The 27,366-nt window shown below is 50.6% G+C and overlaps 1 protein-coding gene across 2 annotated transcripts; it reads left to right on the forward strand.

Moving 5' to 3' along the window:
• Positions 1–1,336: 1,336 nt before the first annotated feature.
• Positions 1,337–25,404, forward strand: LOC121443324 (neuroligin-3). 2 transcript variants are annotated; one of them, XM_041645044.1, is made up of 7 exons: positions 1,337–1,461; positions 6,074–6,736; positions 11,329–11,388; positions 13,028–13,177; positions 20,246–20,431; positions 22,827–23,616; positions 24,277–25,404. In XM_041645044.1, the coding sequence occupies exons 2-7, from the start codon at positions 6,280–6,282 to the stop codon at positions 25,118–25,120; spliced, it is 2,487 nt and encodes an 828-aa protein (XP_041500978.1). In that variant the 5' UTR covers positions 1,337–1,461; positions 6,074–6,279; the 3' UTR covers positions 25,121–25,404. The 2 variants fall into 2 exon arrangements, with proteins under 2 accessions (XP_041500978.1, XP_041500979.1); XM_041645045.1 differs by lacking the exon at positions 11,329–11,388.
• The last annotated feature ends 1,962 nt before the right edge of the window (positions 25,405–27,366 follow it).

Below are 27,366 nucleotides of genomic sequence, written 5' to 3' on the forward strand. Positions count from 1 at the left end.
ACACCCCAGATACTTGGTCCCAGACAAGCTGAGAGTAGGAGCAGAGATGCCAGACCTTTCCTTTTGTCCATGATAATGTGGTCCCCATCATACACCAAGCTAGCTAGAGAACTTCCCTAAAGGTGACATTTCTGGGCTGAGAAGTTGCTCTCCAGGGGCGTGTGATGTCAGATAGGTGACAGAAGTCCGGAGTATCTCTAGCGGGAAGAGAGGCCAGCAAAAAGCCACACCTGCTTCTCTGGCCTGCTGCTAGAACTTCATGTTTTACACAACCCACCTCGGCAGTTTCCCAGGGTAACTGTTGCTCGCTCCCAATTCAAAACTTCCTTCCAAGTCACTTTTGGGACAAGGGCTGGGCCGTTCTCACTGTCTTTGTGGTCTCTCTGCCTTGGGCCTTAGACCCGAGGCTGTGCTAGAGACCCCAATTGCTTTATGACAGTGCTTATTTCTGGTCTACCCAGCTGGGGCTGGAAAAGGACTACACCAGCCAGGTGGTTGAGGTTGGGACCCTCCAGCTGTGGTTGCACCCTATCACTGGGAAGTGTTCAGAATGCTGATAAAAGCGGGAGTGCCAGTCAGTCAACATCCAAGTTCATTTTAAAAGTCCCTCTGAGCCCACAAAGCTCTCCTACACATGGGATTTGTCCAAGTTGTGAGTAAGGAATGGGGCTCCCAGGTATGGTAAAGCCAACACATGTGAAGCATATTTTTCCTGACTTTCTATCCTGGCATAGATAGTCCTGGAGCCCTAGTGGGTAGAAGTTTGGCTGGGATAAAGGACATTCAGCAGGGATTTGGGTGCTAGGTACATTAAATACAGAAGCTAGGTAAAGACATTGGCCATTGGGGTTGGGGTAGAAGCCACAATGGTCAGGCAACTAGTATGCTGGCAGTCGGAGTCTAATCTGCCTTAGTAGAAGCAGAAGTGGATGACATTGACCTCTGGGAGGGTAACAGGATGAGGGTGAAGTAGTCCCACCGGTGCTTGCTGCCTGGGTGGTGCTGAGGCTGAGGAGAGGTGATGGCTGCCAAGTGAGGTCTCTGTGGCAAGAAACGGATTTTCTGCATACAGTACCTCAGTTTCTCCCTGTGTGTTAAGGTCTCAAGCTTTGCAGATAAAAGTTTGGACTTGCAGTCCTGGAAGATCATCTACCTGTCTGATAGCTTGGGATATGAGGTGTGGAGGGGGTAGGGAGAGTGCGAGCAGAGCTTGCTTGAACATGGAATGGGGGTATTGGGCCATGCCCCAGGACTTGAGCCATCACTGGCACAAAAGGAGTTAATGCCAGGGACCGCGCCCCCCGTGTCCGGGCACGCGCAGCGCGCCCCCTCAGTGCGCGGGCACAGCAGCCAGGCTGCCGGAGAGCTGATCTCGGGGATTCGGGTGCGGAGCCCTTGGCCTGGAGGCGATATGGGTGGTCCTTGGCCGGGTTCAGTCGTTTGCAGCCGCCTGGGGAACAGGTGAGGCCGCCTGCTCCGGTCTCTCATCCTCTAGCTGCCCACACCTTTCCCCAATCCTGTCCCCTCCCAATCCCGGGTCCCTCCACCTCCCCAGCCAGTGGCTCCCATCCTTCTCAACCCCATGTTCTCCATAGGTACCCCTGACCTCCCAACCCTCCCTCGCTTTGCTTTTCTCTTCTACCTCCTCCCTAAATCCTGCATCCCTATCATTCTCCCGCCCATGGTCCCTCTATTTCTATGGTCCAGCCTGCATGCTCACCAAAATACCCCTAACGGGAGCCCCCAGCCCCATTCTAGTATTGCACATTGCCAATACCCCCTCCCCTGCAGTGCACCCCCATTCCCCTTCCATCATAGCATCTTATAGCCAGGTTCCCTCCCCCACTCTCTGCAGCCCCCCCACCCAACGGAGGCCTTTATTCTATCCTCCCCATTCTAGGGCAATTTCATCCTCCAATACCATTCCAAACCCACATAGCCCCCAATTCTGCAGTTCTCAACACTGGTCCATTCCAACACAATGCCCCTTACCCAACACCGCTCCAGCCCCCAAAGTCCCCTTAGATGCCATTCTCATCCCAGCATTGCTGCCTCCCCTTGTCTTCTCCCAAATTGCAAGTTGGACCAGAATGGAGATCTTGCTTGGCCTTGGGAACTCACAGCGGGTCCTAGCATACAGAGGGCATTTGGGGGTCGGTTGGTTTGTCTAGGTGTTCACCAGAGGGAGGGGCTGCAGCGAACTGACTCAATAGGGGAATTTGGCATTTGGCGCCGAAGGGTTACTGGAAAAGAAGGCCTCTAGAAAGGGTTAATGGAATTTATGAGGTGGGGGCAGCATCTAGGGGGTTAACGGAGGGGGGGGTGCTGGCAGGGAAGCCGTGTGAATGAGCGGTCTGTGCCCCAGAGTTGCCATGGAGACGGTGAATGGGGGGATTGTGTGAACTCAGCTGCGGACTACCCCCCCCCATATACACACCCACCCACTCCCTCCTGCCCCACCTCCCTCTACCCCTTCCTTCCCCTTCCCCTCCTCCTCTTCTCCTCTTCACCCAGGTGCATTCTGGGCAGTGTCTGGGATCTCCCCACCCCATACTTTGCTCCCCATTTCCTCTGAGCCCCCATCCCTTTAGTCACTTTATCTGCCTGCCTGCTTTCCTGCCTCTCTCTCTCTCTCTCTCTCTCTCTCTCTCTCTCTCTCTCACACACACACACACACACACACACACACACACACACACACATTCCCCTCCCTTGGTGGCCGTTTGCCTGTTGGTCGTTCCCAATTTCCCTCCCCCACCCCTTCAGCCACTTCTTTTTTTTTTTATTCTTATGTTTTCCTTTTAATTAACATTGCAAATTCAAGACTGACAATAAGAATGGCCATTTATTTATCCTAAAGTTAGTCTCAATAATCTATAATTTAAGGAATGAAATTTTAGTTCCTTACTCTGTTTTCTAATAGCTTAATTGGTTTTTTGCATTATTTCCCAAACAAGACTCCCTCAAACCAGAATTGTTTTATGTACCATTGCATTACCATTATCACTTAAGGAACAACTTTTTATCACATCATTTTACATTTTTATTGGGGCTGTGGCTGATAGCAAAAGCCATGCAGATTTCCAGAAGGATTTTTTTTTACTATACTTCAGAAAGAAAACCCAAGAATAAACAAAGAGTGGACTTAAAATTACTCTTAATATTTCACTAAGGCAACCTATGCCTAATTATATGTAAGGCTATAAATATTTCAGTAGAAGTCTGTTAAAATTTTCAGTTCTTCCTTAATAGGCAGTGGTAAGACACAGGAAAGTGACTATTACTTTAAGGGGTTTAGTTCTAGCTTCATCCTTCCATTTAGAGAGGGAAATGCAGCTGATTGTCCTGTTCTGTGTAGGTAAGTTATATACTGAAGGGGAATGTCAAGCACTGAGATATCTTCTGAGTCATATTTTATTCTAAGGTAAATGAAATAATATAAATTTATAGAATTGTGATATTTACAAAAATAGTAACATATAGACAAAATAACTGCTACAATTCCTGGCACATAGTTGACTCAGCTTATAGTAGTTCCTGTTACGGAAAATCAGTGCTGATTATCCATTTACATTTTTTGTACAATTTGTTTCTTTTTTTTTTTTAATAATTTTTTTTATTAAGAAAAGAAGAAAAAAACATAAACAAAAAACAAGTTTCCACCTCCTCCCAGCCTCCCATTTCCCTTCCCCTCCTCCCACCCTTCTCCCCCTCCTCCCACCCTTCTCCCCCTCCTCCCACCCTTCTCCCCCTCCCCAAACTCCTCTCCCCCTCCCTCTCCAGTCCACAGAGCAGTCCGGGTTCCCTGCCCTGTGGTAAGTCCAAGGTCCTCCCCCCTCCGTCCATATCTAGGAAGGTGAACATCCAAACTGGCTAGGCTTCCACAAAGCCAGCACATTAAGTAGGATCAAAACCCCGTGCCATTGTCCTTGGCGTCTCATCAGCCCTCATTGTTCGCCATGTTCAGAGAGTCCGGTTTTATCCCATGCTTTTTCAGTCACAGTCCAGCTGGCCTTGGTGAGCTCCCAGTAGATCAGCTCCACTGTCTCAGTGGGTGGGTGCACGCCTCGTGGTCCCGACTTCTTTGCTCATGTTCTCCCTCCTTCTGCTCCTCATTGGGACCTTGGGAGCTCAGTCCAGTGCTCCAGTGTGGGTCTCTGTCTCTGTCTCCATCCATCACCAGATGAAGGTTCTATGATGATATGCAAGATATTCGTCAGTATTGCTCTCGGATAGGGTCATTTCAGGTTCCCAATCCTCAGCTACCCAAGGAACTAACTGGGAACCTCATGTTGGGCACTTGGGAGCCCCTCTAGGGTCAAATCTCTTGCTCACCCTAAAGTGGTTCCCTTAACTAAGAATTGTGGTTCCGTGCTCCCCTATCCACCTTTCCTTTATCCCAATTCTCCTGATTCCCTAAATCCCCCCTCCTTCCCTTCTACCTTTTCTCTCCCCATCTCCCCTTACCCCCATCCCACCCCACCCCCAAGATCCTAATTTTCTCCCCGGCGATTGGGTCTACTTCCCTTAGCCAAGAGGATAACTATATGTTTTTCCTTGGGTTCACCTTCTTACTTAGCTTCTTTAGGTTCACCTATTGTAGACTCCGTGGCCCTAATTTATGGCTAGAAACCAATTATGAGCGAGTACATCCCAAGTTCATCTTTTTGGGTCTGGGACACCTCACTCAGGATAGTGTTTTCTATTTCCATCCATTTGCCTGCAAAATTCGAGAAGTCATTGTTTTTTACCGCAGCGTAGTACTCTAGCGTGTATATATTCCATACTTTCTTCATCCATTCTTCCATTGAAGGGCATCTAGGTTGTTTCCAGGTTCTGGCTATTACAAATAATACTGCTATGAACATAGTTGAACAAATGCTTTTGTCATATGATAGAGCATCTCTTCAGCCACTTCTTAAAGGAACATGCCTGCAATCTCGGAAGGCGGGAGAAAAGGGGGGAAAAACTAAATGTGCTTCTGTGTGTGCGTGTGTACAAGTGCGTGCTTGCGTGCTCATTGTGTGCATGTGTGTCCATGTGGGACACACATGTCCGTGTGCCTGTGTATATGTGTTGACTGTAACTGTGTCAGAAGACCTGTGTGTCTGAGTGTGTTGCTATTTCTGTTTCTGTCTCCACCTATGTGTCACCGTTATGCCGCTTGTGTCTGGATATTTACCTATGCGGGTATGTGTGATTTTGTTTCAGTAGGTCTCTGTGTGTGTGTGTGAATGTATCACTGTGAGGCTCTGGCTGTGTGAGGCAGTCTGTTTTGGAATGTGGGACTGAATGAGGGGATCTCTGTGGGTTTGGAATGTATGTCTCTACCAGTGAATATTGCAGTGTCTGTGATCCTGGCTTGGTCCCTCACTCCCTCTTTGAGTCTTTGTGAGTTTATTTCATGAGTTCCAAGTGTATGTCCCTACACCCTGTTGTTTATTTTACACTAGACTAGCATCCACAATGCCTAGCGTGCTCAGCAGACAGATTTTTACCTTTGGTTCTAGCATTGGCTGTGAATGAAGAGCTAGACAGCAGCAATGACAAAGGTTTAAGGACTTGGCAGCTGCGGAGGCTGGGGAGAACAGTCAAGGAGGGGCGGGGAAGGGTCTTTGGACTTAGGGGAATAGCTGTGGTGCTCCCTGCCCTGCCTGAGGGGAAAGGGCATATCTTGGTGGGACCCTCTGCCTGGCTGCAGCTTTTATTTTCTTGTCCTGGAATGAAGTTGGCAGCCATACTGGAAGCCGTACTTCCAGCTCTTCCTATCACTGCATGCTCTGACTCCAGAAGACCATGGTGAACTCCACTAATGATGGAGCCAGAGTCGGGAACTGAATTTGCAATGGCCACAACTGTCACTCTGTTCATCTCCTTAGATTTTTTTTCCCAACCATGGCCAGGCACATAAAATAGCTTTGAAAAGCAATGGGTCGCCTGTGAGTGCCCGGAACCCTGGGCATGTGAGACCTCTAATTGTGGAAAAATAGGCTATGCCCACCAGGGTCCCAAAGACTGATTGTCCAGCCCTCACAGACCATCTTGGATGACACATGCTTCCCTCTTTCCACAGGCCTGTCTGGCCCTAAGGGAGCCCTCTTTCGAAGTGGTGGTGCTTGGACGACCCGCTCTCTGCTCTCTGCGTTGCTGGGCACCTGTAGGTGTCCCTCGAGAGCTCAGTTTTGAGGTTCAAGTCAGTGTGGCCATGAAGGGGCTGCCTATTGGGCTGATGCTGTGACCCCGGAGTCTGCCTCTCCTGCCAGTACCCCTGCCCGGAACATGTGGCTGCAGCTTGGCCTGCCCTCGCTGTCCCTGAGCCCCACGCCCACAGTTGGCCGGAGTCTGTGTCTCACGCTGTGGTTCCTCAGTTTGGTGCTGAGGGCCAGTACACAGGCCCCAGCACCCACAGTCAATACTCACTTTGGGAAGCTAAGGGGTGCCAGAGTACCATTGCCCAGTGAGATCCTGGGTCCTGTGGACCAGTACCTGGGGGTACCCTACGCAGCTCCCCCGATCGGCGAGAAACGCTTCCTGCCCCCTGAACCACCCCCATCCTGGTCAGGCATCCGGAACGCCACACACTTTCCCCCAGTGTGCCCCCAGAACATCCACACAGCTGTGCCCGAAGTTATGCTGCCAGTCTGGTTCACTGCCAACTTGGATATCGTCGCTACTTACATCCAGGAGCCCAATGAAGACTGCCTCTACTTGAATGTCTATGTGCCCACGGAAGATGGTGAGTGCTGCGGCCAGGCATTGTGCCCTCCTTGCCTCCCGCCTGCCCTGTTGTGTTTGTGGCTTGCATGTGGTTGTGTGCCCTGCAGCATGAGTCTGTCTGTCTGTGAAGATGCTTCTAACCATCACTCCGCTTGGCCTTTCCCCTCCCTATTCTTCCTCTCCCAGCATTGTCCGAGCTCCCATGTATGAGTGACACTGGTGCCAGAAGGGGGCTGGCCAGGCCTGAGAGCTTTGACAGGTCTAGGTCCGGTGCTGGATGGGGGTACCCTGGGGGAGTATGGGTGACTGCTGGCAGCTGCCCGCGGGAGGATGCTGGCTCCACCAGGACCCCCTGTTGCCATTTCCACCTGCTTCAAAAGGTGGTAGGTGTGTGTGGCTGAGGGAGCTGTGTGTGTGTGTGGGACAGGGGGGCAAGCCTGGTTGGAGATGCTTAGGTGCCTCCTCTTCCACTAGCTGATGCCTCCTCCCGCGGGGGTCACATTAAGGTAAGTGACAGAAACAAGGAGATGGTGGGACAGGCTCTCTGCCATGCGCCGCCGCTGCAGAGCAGCTCAGCTCCTGGGGCCTGGGTGGGGGGGATGCATGCCCCTGGGCAGAGGCCTCCTGTTATTTTTTAGTTTTTTATTCATTTTACAGTAAAGTGGATTTCCAAGGAATGCGCCCGAAAGCCCAACAAGAAAATTTGTAGGAAAGGAGGTAGGTAGCGAGCCGGCGGGGAGGGAGAGAGAGAGAGAGGGAGGGCTGCTTGCCCACCTGCCCCTGCCCCTGAGGACCCAGCCTTCCTTCAAGTAGCCCAGGTTGAGAGGGTTGTAAGCAGACTTAAGGTCCCAGGCTTAAGTTTCCACCTCCTCCAAGGGCCCTGGCTGTTTTGCCTAAGGCAGGTTCAGAACAGAAGCAGAAAGTCCATCGCTTCTAATCTTCCCAGCTTCCAGCTTCCCTAAGGAGTGTGCCGAAGACAGACCCAGTGCTTCTTTTGGTAACACCTCAGAAGAAAGCCGGCAGTCAAGATGGAGCCAGAAGCTCCACCTTCCCCTGCAGCCAGTGCAGATATGAGGACCATCTCTCCAGTACTCAGTCCTGGGTTGAAGGTCTATACTTGAACCTCCCCCACTGAAACCTAGGAGAAACTCGGGTACATAGATTTAGCTGCTCTTGTGTAGCGCCCACCCTGCCCCTGCCTCACCACCTCTGACCAGAGCTGAAGGAGTCAGGCTACTCCCGTGGCAGAAACTGGAAACCTCGGCACACTGGAGACTCTAAAGAAAGCCAGTTTGAGATTCACCCTCCTGATGAAGGGATTTGTTTCCCCATATTGCAGTGTTTCGTTTGCACACCACTTTATGTTTTCTGCCAGGGTTTTTATATTTACCTCTTAGATCCCTCTCCACATTAGGGAAGCAAGCAAGGCAGAAAGCAGTATTCCGATTTTACAGATGAGGAACCGAGCCCAGGGGAGTGACTTGCTGCACAAGGCCCTGTTGCCAGTCTAGAGCAGATCTGAGGCCAAAACCTAGGGCTCTTAGCCCTCAGGGAATGTTCTTTCCACTGTAGCCCATGAAGGTAACTTCCACCTGGCCAATGCCACCTCCCTAAAGCATAGATCAGAAGTGACTGGGTTGGGTCAGTCGACTCTGGTAACAGCCTAAGGAACAACGACAACCACAACTCAACCCTTATGAGCCTGGCCTTTGTTTTCCCCTGATGCTCTAGGGCAGGGTTTCTCCCGTGTCATCATGATTCTTGGGATGGAACAATCCCTACTGAATGAGAATCTCTAAGGACAACCGTAGAATCAGCACATTCTATAGCTCCTGATGTGGAGGGCTTTTGATGCCCACTGGAGAAGGGAGTCCGACTAGCTGCCCTTAAGAACAGTGTTTTACCTCTCTTGACATCCAGCCCAGGCCCCTCCTGCGCAGTAGGAAGTGAGCAAAGGCTCTCATGCAAATGAAGGATTTCTCTAGTACCGTCTGCCCCCAGCAGCAAGAACGCTGGCCTAGGAAGCACAACCCCTGTGACCTAGCCTCCGCTGCCAACTCATATGTCACTCTTTTGATTCTCTCTCGTTTTTCTTTGCTTTGCTGTGTTTTGTTTTGCTTTTGGAGGCAGGGTCTTGCCATGCAGCTTGGGCTGGCCATGAGCTCTTTATATAGCCCAGGCTCAGAGGTCAGTCTTCCTTTTTTTTTTTTTAAGAGCCTCCATTTCCACATGGAAAGGCAGAAAGATCATCGTGGCTGTAACCTTCCATTAACCTGCACGTGTATTTAGGGAAAGGGTTTTGAAGCTGCTCTCCTGAGGTACTACTTAGTGGGGTGCAGTGGGGGTGAGGAAGAGATGGTATTACTATTAGCCACTGCTTAGGAAGGTCTTTCAGGACTCCAGGAAGAGCCTATGGCAGGCCAAGCTCATACTGAGATTTTGGCCAGATTGCTGACTGGAAGCCACCACGCAGTGTGAATATTTTGCCAATTTTAACTGTGGACGATGGGCAAGGTGCTGTTGGGATGTGAACAGAGTCTAATCATTGTTTGGAAGAAGCTCCTAGGCTGGTATTACAGCTCTGCTGGATTTCTTAAGTCCATAGGCACTGGGAAGGGGGCTTTAGATAGGATAGGGCAGGTCATTTGTTTAGCTGTTCAAATTAGTTCCCTATCCTGGGCCTGTTAGCCATCTGAAAAAGCTACAAATCTTGCCTCTTTGAGCACACAGGGTGTGTGTGTGTGTGTGTGTGTGTGTGTGTGTGTGTGTGTGTGTGTGTGTGAAATGGACAGGACAGCTGGGGTGGCCTCTGTAGGATCCTACATGGTGCCATGTCTGGGGGTGGTACCTGGTAAAGCCATGGCAGCAAGGAATTGTTCATCAAGGACATGCTGAAGGAGCAAAGACATCTGTACAGGGGAGACTGGGGCAAGGCTGGGGTGATGTAACAAGCCAAGAACCCCCAGAGCTTCGCAGAAGGAGTTCCCGAAATGAAGGGTATCCTGAGAAGGACCTGCCCTAGCCCTGCCTCCATGGAGTTGAAAGGAATTTATGTTTAGGAAGGAGTGATTCTGCTGGGTGGCTGATTCACTGTGCGGCCATGTCTCATTGAGATTCTGAGGGCAAGACCAGCAGGTGCTGAGCTAACGTGTTAAGACAGTAGGTGCCACCGGAAGTTCAGGAAGCCAGAGGTTATTTCTACTAGAGCTGGGTTTTTGCCCGAGTTGGAAAAGCATCTTGTAGCATAAGGGTTGTTACTGTTTTGATCGATAACTCTAAGGATATTCAGTCACCAGAGTGCAGACCAACAGAGAAAGAGGGCCCTCTGCTTGCTCCAGGTTCAAGGTATCTGTGATCATGGAAGCAAGAGGGTAAGGTGTGGTACCAGCAGAATTACTTCCATTTTGACACTGACCAGCAACCAGGCAGTAGTAGATCATGTCTTTTTACAGCCATTCTAAGATGTTCTTCTAGTCTCCTCAGAACTAGAAATGGTGCCAGCCAACCCTCCCAGGTCCTAAATCCCTTCCTTCCTCCTCTAGTCTCTTTCCTCTCCTCTCCTGTCATGCTCCACCTCTTCTCTCATCTATTTCCTCGTTCCCTTTCCCTCACCCCTGAGAGGTGGCATGATGCAGTGGAAAGACCATAAGGGCTTCGGAGTCAAGCAGACCTGGGTTTGATCCACACTCTAGCACTTCCTAGCTGTGTTATCTTGAGCAAGTCACTTTACCTCTCTGAACCTCAGTTTCCCCATCAGTGAAAGAGGAATAAAAATGATGCCAACCTCACTGGGATGTGAGGATCAAGCAGTAGAAGTAGAATATGTCTGGCGTGTGGTAGATGTTCAGTACTCAGCATATGGTAGGATCCATTTCTCTCTCTCTTTCTCTCTCTCTCCTCTCTCCCTCCCTCCTCCATTCCCTTCTCCTCCCCTCCTCTCCTCCCCCTCTGGCTCTCTCCTAGAGCAATACTTGCTGCTCTTAAAAGTGGTTCCTATTTACCATTATCAAGAGCAGGGGGGCCCAGTGAACAAGGCCAGAGGAAAAATTTCATCTCCCATCTTCTCCTGCGGGAATCAGGGTCAGCTGAGGCCGGGCTCGAATCTGCCCACTGGGACCTGGGAGCTCAGACCTGGGGTCCCGGGTAATCACTTCTGCCCTAAGTATATCACATAGATATCCGCAGATGCTGGCAATGCCACTCCTCACCTTCAGGACCTTTCCCTGCCCTCCAGCTCAGCCTGCCTGTGCCTACACATGCAGCCCTTCCATCCATCCGAAATGAAGTTTCCACAAGTGGGCCTCCGGCTCTGTGCCCCAGCCCACCTGCTGCTACCTCCTTCCTAACTAAATGAACTTGGTTGGGGACAGGGAGGCGGGGCAGGCAGGTGTAGGGAGGTCAGCACAGCAGAGGCCTGCAACACCATCATCCTGATGAAGGTCTGGGCCTCAGCCCACCCATTCCCTCAGTTCTTGCCATCCCTCCTGCCTGTCCTGGGCCCAGGCTCAGAGCTGGCTTGCTGGGCCACACTGCAGTCATGCTGTTTTTGAATTCTCTCTCTGTTTTGTTCTCTGTTCTGTGCTGTTGTGTCTCCCCGTGTCTGGTCCCCAGGATCCGGCGCTAAGAAACAGGGCGAGGACTTAGCGGATAATGACGGGGATGAAGATGAAGGTATTTGGGGGCTGCAGGGCGCGGCGGCTGGTGCATGGCACAGAGCCCCTCCCCTTCTCAATGGGGAGAAGCCCCGTCTGTCTGTCTGTCCGTCCGTTGGTGTGTTTCTGTTCCTGTACAAAGCCGCTGGGCTGTTCCTTCGTCTTTGGCCTTATTGGCCACTGGGACTTTTGGGGTAATGAATACGGCTGGCAGGAGCAGGAGACTGACCATAAGTAGAGCCATAGGGAGGGTGTCTTCCTGGCCCTGGCTTCTGCCCCTCTCCCATCTTCTATGATTCATGGGCACCTGCCCATATGTGGTAGCAGAAATGGTGAAGGGCAAGCAGGGCCAGGGAGGGTGGGAGGAGGGACAAGTAAAACTGGGAGGTGACAGGGTGTCTGGGATTCACTAAGGAGGCCTCTGGGTCTCATGAGGAGCCTAGCTCCCGGGAGAGCGGCCCTGCTAGGATACACCAAGGGGCAAGGGAGGGACATTCAAGGCTAGCACTTTCCCAGCTTTCTTCCCCAGAAGAAAGATGGCCACAGGGCCAGAGGTTGCAGTAGGTTGGGGACAGGACCAGAAAAACTGTGGCCTAATGAGCCAGGCTGTGGCCCAGATACCACAGCCATCAGCAGATGAACTAAGGTTCTCGAGTAGTGATGGGACCAGCCTTCCTCCATGAGGTAACAAGATTGTTTGTGCTGCAGCCGAGAGCAGTCCCTTCTCCACCCATGCTCTGGGCCTGCCCCTTTGGAGGCCCTGGAGGGGCCAGGCAGTTCAGGGGATTCACTGGTGACTGGCAGGGCTGTGCCGGTGTGGCAGAGAGTGGGCCAGCTCACAGACTGACAGGTGACAGACAAGCCGAGGTCGGGTCTGGAGCCTTCTCTTGACTGCTCCAGCCCAACACGGTGCTGACTGGGCTCAGGAAGACCCCTTGCTGAGCCCTCAGGCACTGGCCTGAGTAGAGACTTCTACATCTTAACTCATACCACGTTCTGCTCCACCCCAGTGTTTCCAGCTAAGTTTGCCCAGGAAGAATGGGGGATACGGGCATGTGGTTAAGAAACCATGTCTATAAGGTTCCCCCACCCCATCTCTACCATCCACTCCCCCCCTTTCCCCACCTTCCTGTTCTCTCCCTGTGCCACCCCTTCTCCCCACCCTTTTCGTCTTTGTCTGCACTGGGGGGGATCCAGCTGCTGCCAATGGCCGTTTTTCCATGTAACTGGTCTAGTCCTGGGGGTTTCAGGGCTCCCCAGCTCCTGCTTTCTAAAGCCATGTCAGGTCCCAGGACTCCTGGGTTCTCAGGGCAGGATCTCACCTGGTGCTGCTAAGGGATTACCAAGCCCTTGTTATTCCTTACTATCCCAGAAGCCAGCTGTGGTCACCCAGGCCAGAGGAATTATGCCCACAGGGCCATTTTCAGTTGGGGGGGGGTGCTTGAAACTCAAATCTTTCAAAATATTATACAGGTTCAGCTCTCTGGCCAGTACTTGAACTCTGGGCCTAGCAGCCCCGTAAGTCCTGCCCTCAGAGATGGCAGTGGTGTCCTGGCACCTGGAATAGCTTTGCTGCCCGCACCCACCCCCCAGGGCTGGCAGGGGTAGGGGAGCAAGGGCATCCTACCTAGCCTGTGTCTCACCCCTTCTCCTTACAGACATCCGCGACAGTGGTGCTAAGCCTGTCATGGTCTACATCCACGGAGGTTCTTACATGGAAGGGACAGGCAACATGATTGATGGCAGCGTTCTCGCAAGTTATGGCAACGTCATCGTCATCACCCTCAACTATCGGGTCGGGGTGCTAGGTATGGTTCTCTGCCAGGTGCCTAGAAGGAAGGCTGGCTTTGAAGGGAGGGGAAAAGAATTTGGGGGAAGTTGGTTCTCTAACTGCTGTTAATGACCAGTGACCAGGGGCTTTCTTGCATCCCCAGGCCCCATTTCAGAATATTTAGATGCCAATGGAAATTCAATTCAAATTTTATACTTTTTTTTAAAAGGTGGGGTTAGACAGGGTATAGCTTAGGCTGGTCTTGAACTCCTGGTCTTCCTGGTTCCACCTCCCTAGTGCTGAGATTTTGGGCATGGGCCACCAGGTATGGTTTAAACTTTGCACCAACTTTCAAGTCAGGCCTCTATTACCAGACCTCTGCTTGGCTGGGTTTTGTAGGCCCTGTTAGTTTTCTGGAGTCTTATCTTCATGGCTACCCACCCAGCCCCACAGTCCTAAGTACATATGCACATACAGATATGCCTTCTAATCCACCCTGTAACCACACACCCTTATACACTCACACATCACGTCCATCCACCCACTCCCACGCATACAAATACTTTTCGCTCCCTGAAGCACATGCGCACACAGCTCCAGCTTCCTCCTACACAACCCGCACAGAGCGAGACACATCCAGTCTCGCTCACACATATCCATAGACCCACACACTATATGCTCCACATGCACACCCCACACAGACTTCTCCCACCTTCCCTATATATACACACACGCTCTTAAACATGCTGCGCGCTGCATCTTTTAGCCACAGCCACGCCATAAATACCATACACTCCCAGAGTCGCAAGTTTTGCTGCCCTTCTATTGCACCTTACATAAACACCTAGACTCTGTACATCCACACCCAGATTCCACATAGTTATGTATACATAGCTATGCCTTCCACTAGCCCTACATACACACCACATACAACACATGCACAGCACACATCTGTATCCTCCCACATGGCTCACTTGTGCATTCACTTCACACATGATGGTACTTCACATATGCATACACCTCTCTTTCTCCTACTCTACACAGCACAAACCAACATTCTTTCTCTTTGCATGCATTTAGCTTCCTACGTGTCCACAGCACCCACCCCACAAATTTACAGCTACACGTGCACGCGCGCACACACACACACACACCCTCTGCTTCCACACCAGTTACCATTCCCATTCACTGGACATATAACCCCTCACACATGCACACCAAATAGACCCCTCCCTCCACATACCTAGTTGGATGCACATGTCCACAGTCTTCCCACATATTCTCTGCCAAGATATACCCAATACATACACATGTGCTCACCCCTTACCACTCAAATACTCATACATCCTTGTACCTAGAGCTGCATCTGCGCACACACACTTCTATCTACCCTAGCCACATTCAGACTCCCTCGTGTACATACGTGTGCACACATTCATCTCTTCACTCTTACCCATTATGTGTGCCTATCCATACCCACACACATGTATTTGCCAAAGCCTCTCCCCATGTACCACCGTGGATCCTACCTACCACATACTCTGGCTGTTTGGGTGCTTTAGGCTATTTATCTATCTTGCTTATGCCTCCTTTGATGACTGCCAGGATCCATCGGTAGCCAAGGTCTTGAGGTAAACAAACACCCAGAGGAGGTTACAGAGCATATAGGCCCTTGCTCCCTTTTAGATGATCATCCAAGCTTCCATATTCTGGTGGTGGCATGAGGAAGCCATCTTCTTCCCTGGGGGATTGTGTCCTCAGGGTTTCTGTGGGGGTCTGTGGGCCCAGATGTTGAATCAGCAGTTCGTGTGCTTGCTGGGCAGGAGCTTGTTTGAATTTGCCTATATTGCTTTGCCAGTTCCAGGCCCAGCGGCCCCCATGGCCCTGCATTTTGCTTCTGGGCGGGGTTATATGCACAGAATGGCAGTCTCCTCTTGACTTACCCACAAGTCTGTGTGGGATATACACATATTTGGTGTCAATCTGGAGAAATGAGGCCAGGTGTGGTGGTGCATGCCTTTAATTCCAGCACTTAGAAGGCACAGGTAGGTAGGTCTGTGTGAGTTCAAAGTCAACCTGGTCTACATATCGAGTTCTAGAATACCCAGGCCTACATAGTGAAACTCTATCTCAAAAACAAAACAAAACAAGAAACAAAGGAAAAAAATACCAAACCTCTGGGGAAATGATACGCCTGAAAAATGCTTTAGACTGTGTCTTCTTCAGTGGCTCCCTGGGATCTTGGGTATGGAACACGTAGGGCACCTCTTTGGTCTCTTCATGATCTGATGGGCTTTAGATTTCAAGCTTCTTCCATGTCCCCCTGTCTTCCTGTACTGCCTCAGACACCATGGCAAGGCTCCTGTGTCCCGTTGAGAAAGGGGATCTAAGTGTCATTGTACCACAGAGGTGACTGTAAATTCACACACCAGGGCCACACAGTTCTGAAAGAGCAACAAAGGCACAAATGTAACCGCAGACAGACAACATACATCCACACACAGTAACCCCAGACAGACAACATACATCCACACACAGTAACCCCAGACAGACAACATACGTCCACACACAGTAACCACAGACAGACAACATACGTCCACACACAGTAACCCCAGACAGACAACATACATCCACACACAGTAACCACAGACAGACAACATACATCCACACACAGTAACCCCAGACAGACAACATACATCCACACACAGTAACCCCAGACAGACAACATACATCCACACACAGTAACCACAGACAGACAACATACATCCACACACAGTAACCACAGACAGACAACATACATCCACACACAGTAACCCCAGACAGACAACATACATCCACACACAGTAACCACAGACAGACAACATACATCCACACATAGTAACTAGTGGCCCAAAGCAATTCGCTGATTTCTTTCCTCTAACTAAAAGAAAATACTCGATTCAGTGGCTTTCAGGAATTCTAAATACGAGAGTGCGTTTTACAAGGTGTCCTGGGATGTGCAGAGAATACTAAGCATATGAGCTGATGCTATGTTAGCAGAGCGGCAAGGAATGGAAGAAAAGAAAGGACTGAAGGAGAAAGAAAGTGAGGTGAAAGTAAGGAAAAGAATAAAATGACAGATGAGAGAAAAGAAGTTGGGAGTGCCACTGGGATGTGAGGCAGAGAGGAAACACCAGATTTCGGTAGGATTCAAGGTCTCCATGGAATCAGCCAGGAGCTGTGAGCTGTATGAACGGTGGCTGGTCGGGAGCCCTCTGTGTGCTGTCCTGGTTGGAATGTCCCTCTCGTCTCCTCAGCCACTCTACTTTTCAGCTTCTCTATGAGAACTCCTTACACTCTCCTGAGATTATGGATCTTCATCAAAACAACACAGACACACACATGTAATTTTTGTTTTTAAAGACTGAGTCTTGCCAGGCAGTGGTGGCACACACCTTTAAGAGGCAGGCAGATCTCTGTGAGTTGGAGGTCAGCCTGGTCTACAGAGCAAGTTCCAGGACAGCCAGGGCTGGTACACAGAGAAACCCTGTCTCAAAAAAGCAAAAGCAAAACACCCAACTAACCAACCAACCTAACCAAACAAACAAACAAAAGACTAAGTCTCACCGTGTAGCGCAGGCAACCTTAACCTTGAGACCCTCCTGCCATGCATCTAATTACTGGGAATAGAGGCACACATCACCACACTCAGCACACTAGTAGTTAAAAAGAGGACTTGGCAGTGCCCCCTGAAGCTCAGCCATGGCACTCAGGCTAAGAACACTGACTTTAGCACCTCCTCTCATCTGAGTAATCAGAGAAGTACATCCTTGAGCTAAGCAATTAGTGTTACAAAGAACACTACTCCACACTTCGACAGAGTTCTGGGCTGAGATCCGGTCAGGAGTTCCCAACCACTCCCTACATCCTCTTCAGTGCCTGTTCTGGAACACAAATATAATCAATAAGTCACTGATTGCCTTCTGGGTACATACAAGATGTTTTTGTCTCTTGGCACTCGCTGTAGAACATGAGTTTGTTCCTGATGCTTGGGGAGCTTGCTGTGTAGCTGAGGCCCTGTTGTTTTGTTTTCCAAAGTATATTTTAAAAAAAGCAGGTGGCCAGTTTTGGACTCCAGTTACATGCATTCACTTGCCTGCCCTCCTACCAGCATCTCCTGAGCACTGAGTACAGCCAGTCCAAGGAAGAAGCTTCCCTAAGAATCTTGAGAATGTCAGCAAGTTAATTCCGGGAGATCTCCCCCAACCCCTGACCTGCCAAGCCAGAGGGGTAGCTGTTATTTGAGACACTCCCACTGGACTTGGGGCCAACAAAACAAAAGGAATCCTCCAGGATATAGGATGTGGGTATATCTAGAAATAGTGGATATACTGAGAACATACGGACTTGCCAAGTTTTATTCGGGGTTCCAAAATTAACTTAATTCCACATCATTGCTCAGGTATCTTCCAGGCAAACTGACTGCATGGTGAGTGACAGTCCTGGAGTGACACAAATACCTAGTTTTGATACAATCTGCCAGATTCCTCCATCTTCTGTTGACAAGCAGCTTATGTATACTGCAGTATAAACTTGGGTTCAAGGAGGCTGACTCAGATTTATTTTGACAACTTGTGGAGTCGGGTATTGGAGTCTTTATTCTCACACAGTTTCTGTGAATGGCCACAATTCTAGGAAACAATCGATGAGTGGCTTCTTTCTTAGACTGCAAGGCTTTGTGCATTCCTGGTCAGTCATTCTTAACCCATCACCTTCTGAGCCTGCTGGCTAGGGTACCAGAAGAAGAACTCTGTGCAGTGAGGATCAATGGCTGGCCCCAGGCACATACGTCACTATTCCTTCTCTGGAAGCTCATGAGGTGTGAGGGAACAGAGGTATGGCCAAACCCTCTACTTGGGCTTTTCAGGCAGATCTCTGACTGTGTGAATCTGTCTCCCTCCCTCCCTCTTCCTCCCTCCCTCCCTCCCTCCCTCCCTCCCTCTCCCTCCCTCCCTATCCTTCCCTCCCAACTCCCTGCTTTCTCCCTAGAATCTTGCCCTGTAGTCCAGGAGGCCTTAAACTCACTCCATGAGGCCTTGAACTCAAACTTCTGCCTCTGCCTTCTGAGTGCCATGGAAGTGTGCCCCAACCATGCACAGCGAGGACAGACAACTTTAACATATCTCACTGAACATGCCTTGACAAAGACTGGAGCCAAATCGGCTATTGTCTAAGTGAAAGAAAGGGGAAAATGATACAGGGGAGTGAGAGGAGAGAAGGCAGACACATGATAAATTTTGCTAGCACACCTCAAGACTTAGGTAGCTGAGATGGGTGTTGGCTGGCATAGGGTTTTTTGTTGTTTGTTTGCTTAGTTGGTTGTTGGGGTGTTTTTTTTGCCACCACCCCCAGCCCAGTATAGGTTTTAAGATTCACGGGAGTCACTTGCGTTTTTGAATGGGACTTCCCACAACAGAGATGCTGCCCACCCCGCCCCCTCTGAAGGAACTAGAGTCCTTCCACTTACTGTTGCTCAAGCTTACTCTAATCTCCTCTCCTTTTCTTATCTGGAACCTGGGGTTATGAAAGACATGTGCCAAGGTTCTGGGGGGGAATTAATAACTACTTACATACTTAATTTTACCAAAGGAAATTAATAACACCCTCAAAGATGGTAAAATGAATTTTTTTGCAGAAGCTAGGCATAGAAAGACCTGGGAAAGACAGAGATGTGGTTTCTGCCTGCTTGGCTCTGCTCTATTTGAATTAAGCTTTTGCCTGCAGACTGCCAGAAATGCCAGCCAGCTCTCTGCGAGCTGTGGGCTCTTCTAACATGGCCCTGAACCAAGCTGATTCCAGGTGCTGCGAACAGGCTTTTAACTGCAGAGTCAAAGAATACTGATCCAAGTTTGGATTTCCAGTGTGTAGGAGCACAGCAATTACACCCACCTGGAAAGGACCCTTCCAGAAGCCTAAGGCAGGAGAAAATAGACGGAGCCTTCCAAGGAACCCAGGGATCAAGGAGGAGATAGAGGAATGAAGCAACAGGATCAGCCTAAAATGGGAGGGGGTGATATAGGGCATCTCTGTGGGATAGCCAGCAGGTGGGCGGGAAGGTAGTCTCCATGGTAACAAGTCTCCACAGCAGCAAATCCCAGCAGGTGGGTGGGAAGGTAGTCTCCATGGTGACATGTAGTCTCCTCAGCAGCAAATCCCAGTGGGTGGGCGGGAAGACCTGTTTCTGTGGTAACGCAGTGCACTGACTTCCTCGTCTCTCCACCAGATGAAAAAGATGATCTGACCCAGTGGCTTCTCAACTTTAGCAGGCGTCAGCAGCACCTGGAGAGCTTGTTAACACAGACCGCTGGGCTGCATCCCCTAGAGTTTTTGATTGCTTAGGTGTTGGAGGAAGGGAAATGAGGACCTGCCCTGAGAGTGATGGGAAGGGGGCCTTACCAAATCCCTGGGAAGAATTGGAGCTGGACAGATTTGCACGGGGTGGGCAAGGCGAGCTTAGGGAGTGCTGCCTGTGTGCTCCTCACTTCAGAGAGAGAAAGAAGGGGAAAATGTAACTGTAGCTCTACCATGTGCTTGCCTTCTGCTCATTTTATCCTCGTTACAACCCTTTGAGGTATTTTTATCCCCATTTTACAGAAGAGGAAACTACAGCCCAGAGATTTTAAATAACTTGCTGAAGGCCACATGTCTTAAGATGCTGAATTTAACCAAGGGCTGTTTGGCTCCAGGGTCCTTGCTTTCTGCACCGTATCTTGCCTGATGTCAGGATCACACCCCCAGATACTACATCAGGGCAGAGAATGCTGAGTTCAGGCCACTTGCAGGCCCTTCAGTTGTTTCCTAGAGGAAACAACAACTTCAAATGCTCTGGCCCCTCTGTCCAAACCGGATCATGGGAGGGAAGCAGGGGCTTTACCCTGCCTGTATTGGTGATGCTGGACCTTGCAAAAAGAAGCAGCGGTTTGTGTTAGCATTAGTGAGGTGGGAAGTGTTACATGGCTGCATGCATCTCCTCCATGTGACACTTTCCCAAATCCATTCCGTGCCATCATAACCCAAGTCCTGCGTCCCTTCACCCTCATTCTCCTCTGCCTTCTGTTGAATCTAGGTTTCCTAAGCACCGGGGATCAGGCTGCCAAGGGCAACTATGGACTCCTTGACCAAATCCAGGCCCTCCGCTGGGTGAGTGAGAATATTGCCTTCTTTGGAGGAGATCCCCGTCGAATCACGGTCTTTGGCTCGGGCATTGGTGCATCCTGTGTCAGCCTCCTCACACTGTCTCATCATTCTGAGGGTGAGTAGCTCTTGAGGACCAATGTAGAAGAGTTTGATGCTGGTACACCTTAAGTTTCAGGTATCCCAGGCCCCAGAATGCCTGGCTTCAGATCCCAGATGTGCCCAGGAGAATCAACCAGGCCTTTGCCATCAGTTCCGTGTCCCTTGAGGGGGAGGGGGTGGGAAGGCAATTGTTCGTGCAGGGAGAGCTACTTCTCCTCATGCGGAAGAATAATCTCCATTTGCACCCTGAGAACGATGTGCGGCTCACATGGGAGGCTTATTTGGGAGAGCGGGAACAGAACGCTTCTCTGAAGGGACAATAGTTCCTTACAGGCGAGGAAATCTTTCCGTATGAAGGGCATGTTACTTCAGAGTCAAAATCTAAGGTGAAAATTGGTTTCTAGGTGTAAGAAACACTCATTGTCTACCTTTCTTGGGGAAAAAGTCTGAACAAGAGGAGAAATGGTCTAGCATGAGAGATGGGTCTGAAGTGAGACTCTGGCCTAGGACATCGGCTGCTCTGAGGGAGGCAGACCATTGTTAGACCAGAGACTCCCTCCAGGGCTCTACCCCTCACTTAAAGAACACTCATATTTACCCTGTTTCTGATGTGGGTCCCTCTGCCAGTGACTTTCTGAAGGACTTGCATAAGCCCTATTTTGCTAGGCAGGGGAATGTTCTCTTTCCATCTAGACTATAGAGAACAATATATCTCTGAGAGGCAAAGCTGAGCTTCTTATGGAGAAAAATTGTCCTTGAAACAAGTGCCCTTCTCTAAAGTGAGGAAAAACGTGAGCGAGAACACATTTTTATAGTTGAGATTGACCCCGTGAGGGAGCACTCTTTCAAGAAGCCTGACCATCTTTTGAAGAAGGTTTGTCTCTGAATGCGAGGAAGCATTGTTACTACACCAGAAGCTATGTCCCTGTGTCCCTCTAGAAATGACACTGATGGAAAACTAAAGTGTCGCTTGCATTTGCAAAGAGAGGGAATGGGAAGTCGGGCGTGGTGGGGCATACCTGCAATCTCAGTGCCTAGGAGACTGAGGCAGGAGGACTGCCACAAGTTTGAGGCCAGCCAGGGTTACCTGCAGGACTTTGTCTCAGAAAAAGAAGGCACACACACACACACACACACACACACACACACACACACGCATGCACGCGCATGCACATACAGACAGGGAGAGAATATGAATGAATGAATGAATGAATGAATGGAAGGAGACCTGAGTTACATCCCCAGCACCACCAGAAAGAGTATCGGTTTCTAGGTGAGAGTAGAGAGAACAGAGTCCTCTTTTTTTCCCCTAGAGAAGGGTGAGATGACTGGCTGTAAGGGTGCCCGTGTCTGGAGAGAGGCCTGGCACCTCTTCTGACTGGAACAACACTGTGCTGTGTATCTTAAGGGGGATTGTGGCTCTAGAGACCTGGCTTCTTTAAAGATTTGTTCTCTCCGAGTAGAGGTGTGGCTCAGTGACAAAGCACTGGGATGCTTTGGGTTTCATCCCCGCACTAATAAATGTATCATGGAGGAGATCTGAGAAAATGGCTCTCTCCCCCCTCTCTCCCCCTCTCTCCCCTCCCTCCCTCCCTCCCTCCCTCCCTCTCTCTCTCTCTCTCTCTCCCCCCTCCCTCTCTAACCCATACTTCTCTCCTCCTCTCTGCTCATGCAAAAGCATCTTTCCTTTGGCCCTGAGTACATGAGAGCCAAATTCTCCCTTGGGAGTATTGCAGCTAGAGAAAGATAGTTCTTTCTTTTGAGAGCTGGAGGAATCTTCTTTTTGAATTTGGGGGATGGGGTCCCTCTAGCTATGGGGAATCTGGATGTGATATGTCCATAGCTTCAGCAAAAGAGGATCTGTGGAGAATCCACACTGCTAGGGCACGTGCCAGGAGATTCTCAGACCCCAGGGCCTTTGCTCTTGGGATTCATCCCTCAACTCCCAGAATGTGGGGCTCTCTCCTGCCTGCATTTCTCATCTCTCATGAAAAAGACCCCTTTGTGGTGTAAGCGCCAGCTCTCTGGTGGTGCGTTGGCACAGAACTGGGCCTAGCTGGGCAGGAAGCAAGAGAGAGAGAGACAACGAGTGATAAAGAGAGGAAAGAGCATAAGGAGGCCCATTTCTGGGCCCCAAGGGGTTAATTCTTCCTGGCATTTCCTTTAACCCCCAAGTTACCAGCCCCTATACCAGGACTGGGAAACTGTGTGTATGTGGCAGGGTGGTGGGGGGAGGGATCCACAGGAAGGGAATCAAAGGAGCTCGGCAGCCCCACTCTGGTTCTGCCCTGCCATCTCCTCCTTCCTAGCCAATCCACAGCAGAGGGTGACCTCAGTGAGAAAGGATAAAAGGTGTTTTATGGTCATATGTGACATGACAGCTCTGACCCAGTGCCACCTGTATTCTATAGGGCTTTTCCAGAGGGCCATCATCCAAAGTGGCTCTGCTCTATCTAGCTGGGCTGTGAACTACCAACCAGTGAAGTACACCAGTTTGCTGGCAGACAAAGTGGGCTGTAATGTGCTGGACACGGTGGATATGGTGGATTGTCTTCGACAAAAGAGCGCCAAGGAGCTGGTAGAACAGGACATTCAGCCAGCCCGCTACCATGTGGCTTTTGGCCCTGTGATTGATGGTGATGTCATTCCTGATGACCCCGAGATCCTGATGGAACAGGGAGAGTTCCTCAACTATGATATCATGCTAGGTGTCAACCAGGGTGAGGGTCTCAAGTTTGTAGAAGGGGTGGTAGACCCTGAGGATGGTGTCTCGGGCACTGACTTTGACTACTCTGTCTCCAATTTTGTGGACAATCTGTATGGCTACCCTGAGGGTAAGGACACCTTGCGGGAGACCATCAAGTTTATGTATACAGACTGGGCAGATCGTGACAACCCTGAGACCCGCCGTAAAACCCTGGTGGCGCTCTTCACTGACCACCAGTGGGTGGAACCTTCAGTGGTGACGGCTGATCTGCATGCCCGATATGGCTCACCTACCTACTTTTACGCCTTCTACCATCACTGCCAGAGCCTCATGAAGCCCGCGTGGTCAGATGCAGCTCATGGGGATGAAGTGCCCTACGTCTTTGGTGTCCCTATGGTAGGTCCCACTGACCTTTTCCCCTGCAACTTCTCCAAGAATGACGTTATGCTCAGCGCTGTTGTTATGACCTATTGGACCAACTTTGCCAAGACTGGGTGAGTAGAAAATGGGGTGTCTTCTTTGGGACCCCAGCATGCTCCTCTGCCTAACCTCTTCTATTACCTCCCTTCCTGTGCAAGTCCCTAGATCTTGCTTGGTAACACCTTTATTCCCCATCTTGTCACGGTTCTGCACTATTTTCCCTCCTTCAACTTTTTGTTGAAGAAGGTAGTAGAGTTCTTGTTTAGCATGCCCCAGGCCCTGGTACCCAGCACCACCAAACAATAATTGTGTCTGTTGAGGCATCTGAACTGAACAGGAAGGCATTACTGGTAGAATCGTGGGAGTCAAGGTTAGCTGGCCAAAGGCAATATGAAAGGGGAAGAACGCGCACTTGGAAAGAGTCTTCCAAGGGCTCTTGATAAAACTGGGCAGCTGAAAGGACTGATAGATACTCAATGGCGTGTGAGAAGACAAAGCATTAGCACAGCCTGATGGCAGCGGATGAGCTCAGGGAAGAATGAGAGGTTTTCATGCTGCCTGCCATGGGAACTAGTTCAAGCCCTGGGGAAGAAAGGAGTGGGGGCGGCGACAGGACCCTGAAAAACATGGGAGCGGTGGGAAATTTTAGAGCGGTGGGTGTGAAAGAAAGGAGGCTGGGCCTTTTCCTTTCTCCAGGTAGCATGGTGACCCTAGGTTTCAATGTGGTATTTCAGGGATCCCAACAAGCCGGTACCCCAGGATACCAAGTTCATTCACACCAAGGCCAACCGCTTTGAGGAAGTGGCCTGGTCCAAATACAATCCCCGGGACCAGCTCTACCTTCACATCGGGCTGAAACCAAGGGTTCGTGATCATTACCGAGCCACCAAGGTAGCCTTTTGGAAACACCTGGTGCCCCACCTGTACAACCTGCATGACATGTTCCACTATACATCCACGACCACCAAAGTGCCGCCCCCGGACACCACCCACAGCTCCCACATCACTCGCAGGCCCAATGGCAAGACCTGGAGCACCAAGCGGCCAGCCATCTCACCCGCCTACAGCAATGAGAATGCCCCTGGGTCCTGGAATGGGGACCAGGATGCAGGGCCACTCCTGGTCGAGAACCCTCGAGACTACTCCACTGAACTAAGTGTCACCATTGCCGTGGGGGCCTCCCTCCTGTTTCTCAATGTGTTGGCCTTTGCTGCCCTTTATTACCGTAAGGACAAACGGCGCCAGGAGCCCCTGAGGCAGCCTAGTCCCCAGAGGGGAACTGGTGCCCCTGAATTGGGAACTGCTCCAGAGGAGGAGCTGGCAGCATTACAGTTGGGGCCCACTCACCACGAATGTGAGGCTGGCCCACCCCATGACACACTGCGCCTCACAGCATTGCCCGACTATACCCTGACCCTGCGGCGGTCCCCTGATGACATCCCACTCATGACCCCCAACACCATCACTATGATTCCCAACTCCCTGGTTGGGCTGCAGACCTTGCACCCCTATAACACCTTTGCCGCGGGGTTCAACAGTACTGGGCTGCCCCACTCACACTCCACTACCCGTGTATAGCTCTAGCGCGGAGCACAACCCACCTCCCAGCCCCCTCCCTCCCAGCCCCACAAACACACATGCACACACATACACATATATGTACACGCACGCACCCACACCCTACAGCAGACCCATCTGCACAAACACAGACAGATGTGGACATGCACCCGCATGTACAAAAACACAAATCCAGAAGTGAACCTGAACAGGCCCTTCAAATGGGGACACATATGAGTCCTTGGTACCAAGGGCCCATGGAATAGCAGCTGGAGCCAGATCCCTGAACCCGACCAGACACTCCTGGGGCCCTGGAAAGCCGCAGCCGGACACCCCCTTGGTGCTCGCCTTCTTGGAACTGCACCGTCTAACCAACTGCAGACTTGGGAGCTTTCAAGAGCAGGATAGCTCTTCCTCCCCCAGACTTGGTCTTTTCTCTGGGTCTTGTTTTTGTTGATTTTTAAAAAAATTGGAACCAATGTTTTTCCAGCCCGTTGAATGCTAAGCAACTCTGGAAGGGAGGGCTTGAAGATCAGGACTCTCTGGTTCTGGGACTCCCAGTGTTGCTTTATACGACCAGACCAAGGAAAAGGACCCTCCAAGACAGTAACAGATGGGAGCAAGACTATGGGGTGAAAGGAGGAAGAGGCTAGCAATGGATGGGGCTGGAGGGCCATCAAGGACAGAGCACCAACCTGGCTGTGGCCCTGTAGAGGACTGCAGCATCAGCCTGGCTAGACCAGGAGAGCCTAGGTTCGGTAAACTAAGTACTGTGGAGGCCCGGATCTTATTGGACCTCTGGGTATATAATCTGGGTTCTGCCTCTGCCCTTGGGGAAATGATATCAGAAATTTGCCCCCTTTTCTTTACAGTCTCTTTGTGTCTTTCATTTCTCTTTCAAAACAGCGGTGGTTTTTTTTTTTGGTTTTTGGTTTTTTTGGTTGTTGTTGGCTTTTTCTTTTCTTCTTCTTCTTCTTCTTTTTTTTAAAGAAAAGTTCTTAAAACACTAACGGAAACTCACGGAGTTTGTCCTTTGTAAAAATTTTAAACACAGTGTCTTGATATAAAAATAATAAATCCAGTTAGCACTCCCAACCTGCCTCCCGTGCACAGGCCTGCCCGAGCAACCCCTGGAAGCCAGGCGCCTGCTCAGGCTGGAAGCGCAATCCTCCAGAAGCCTGAGACCTCCTGCCTGGTAGCTCCTGCAAGTCCGGGCTGTGCTCTACTTGCCCTGGGCCCCCTGCCTAAAGCCTCTCTGATGCTAATCCATGCTGCTCTACCACCCTCCTGCCCGCAGCGCTCAGAGTTCCTGCAGCTGAAACCTGTCATCGCTTCGGGCCTCCTAATGAAACAGCAAAAATAATACTTCCTTCCTCCTCTGCCACCAGGCCACCACCACTGCTGCCACCACCTCCTCCGATGCCACCACTACCATGGTCATCACCCTGCCCCCAACTTGGACTGGGGGCTAGGGGGAGGCTTGACCTCTGACCTGCTGAAATTCTTTCTCCTTTGGAAATGCAGTACACGTGGCCTCTGCCTCCATTGACTTACAGAAGGGCCAATCTCCTTCCCTCAAGGGATGCAGGTTTCCTTTTCTGTGAACTGGAATAGCAGAAGTCATCGGAGATCAGTTTCTCTCGGGGACTGTCACTAGTGGCTCCCTGACAACTCTGGGGGATGGAGTCAGGAAGAGGTCCCATAGGGTTAGTTAGCATCATGGGGTTTTCTATTGTCCTCTGTGACTCGAAGGGCTGAACTTGAAATCTGTTCATCAAGTGTGACAGTTGGGCAAGGCTGCTGATACCTCAGAAGCCAGGAATAGAATTTGTTCAAAGTGACCCTGAGAAAATCGGGAGATGAGCCATCCCATGGCAGGCTGATGTGCAGAGGGAGCAAGGGCGGGTAGTGCACACAAAGACCCAAAGCCAGGACTAATAGGCTAATGTGGTGCCTGGCACTGGAGCGGGGCAATGGTTAACAGAAGGGCTGGGAGAGGAGTGCGTTTTGAGTGATTTCATGATTGGGAAATAGCTTCTTTTCTTTATTCTGTTTGAAACAAAGATACTAGCATATAGTAACAAAAACATCAGGGAGGACCTGGGAAGTGATCATAGAGTGACTCTTAAAAAATAAGTCACCCCAGAGGTGCATAGTCCAGCCCACTTACACCTGGGAGGAGGAATAGGAAAGGGAAGGTCAGGAGTTCGAGGTTATCCTCAGCTACATAGTGAACTTGAGGCATGCCTGGAATACCTGAGGCTCTG

The sequence above is a fragment of the Microtus oregoni genome, unplaced genomic scaffold (assembly GCF_018167655.1).
Source record: "Microtus oregoni isolate MIOR12 unplaced genomic scaffold, Mior012 000104F_ref0000108, whole genome shotgun sequence".
Classification (NCBI taxonomy): domain Eukaryota; kingdom Metazoa; phylum Chordata; class Mammalia; order Rodentia; family Cricetidae; genus Microtus; species Microtus oregoni.

Coding starts and splice junctions, on each gene's coding strand:
- LOC121443324 (XM_041645044.1), top strand. CDS start 6,280: ATGTGGCTGCAGCTTGGCCTGCCCTCGCTGTCCCTGAGCCCCACGCCC. Junction 13,178..20,245: donor CTATCGGGTCGGGGTGCTAG/GTATGGTTCTCT, acceptor TGTTGAATCTAG/GTTTCCTAAGCACCGGGGAT. Junction 23,617..24,276: donor ACCAACTTTGCCAAGACTGG/GTGAGTAGAAAA, acceptor GTGGTATTTCAG/GGATCCCAACAAGCCGGTAC.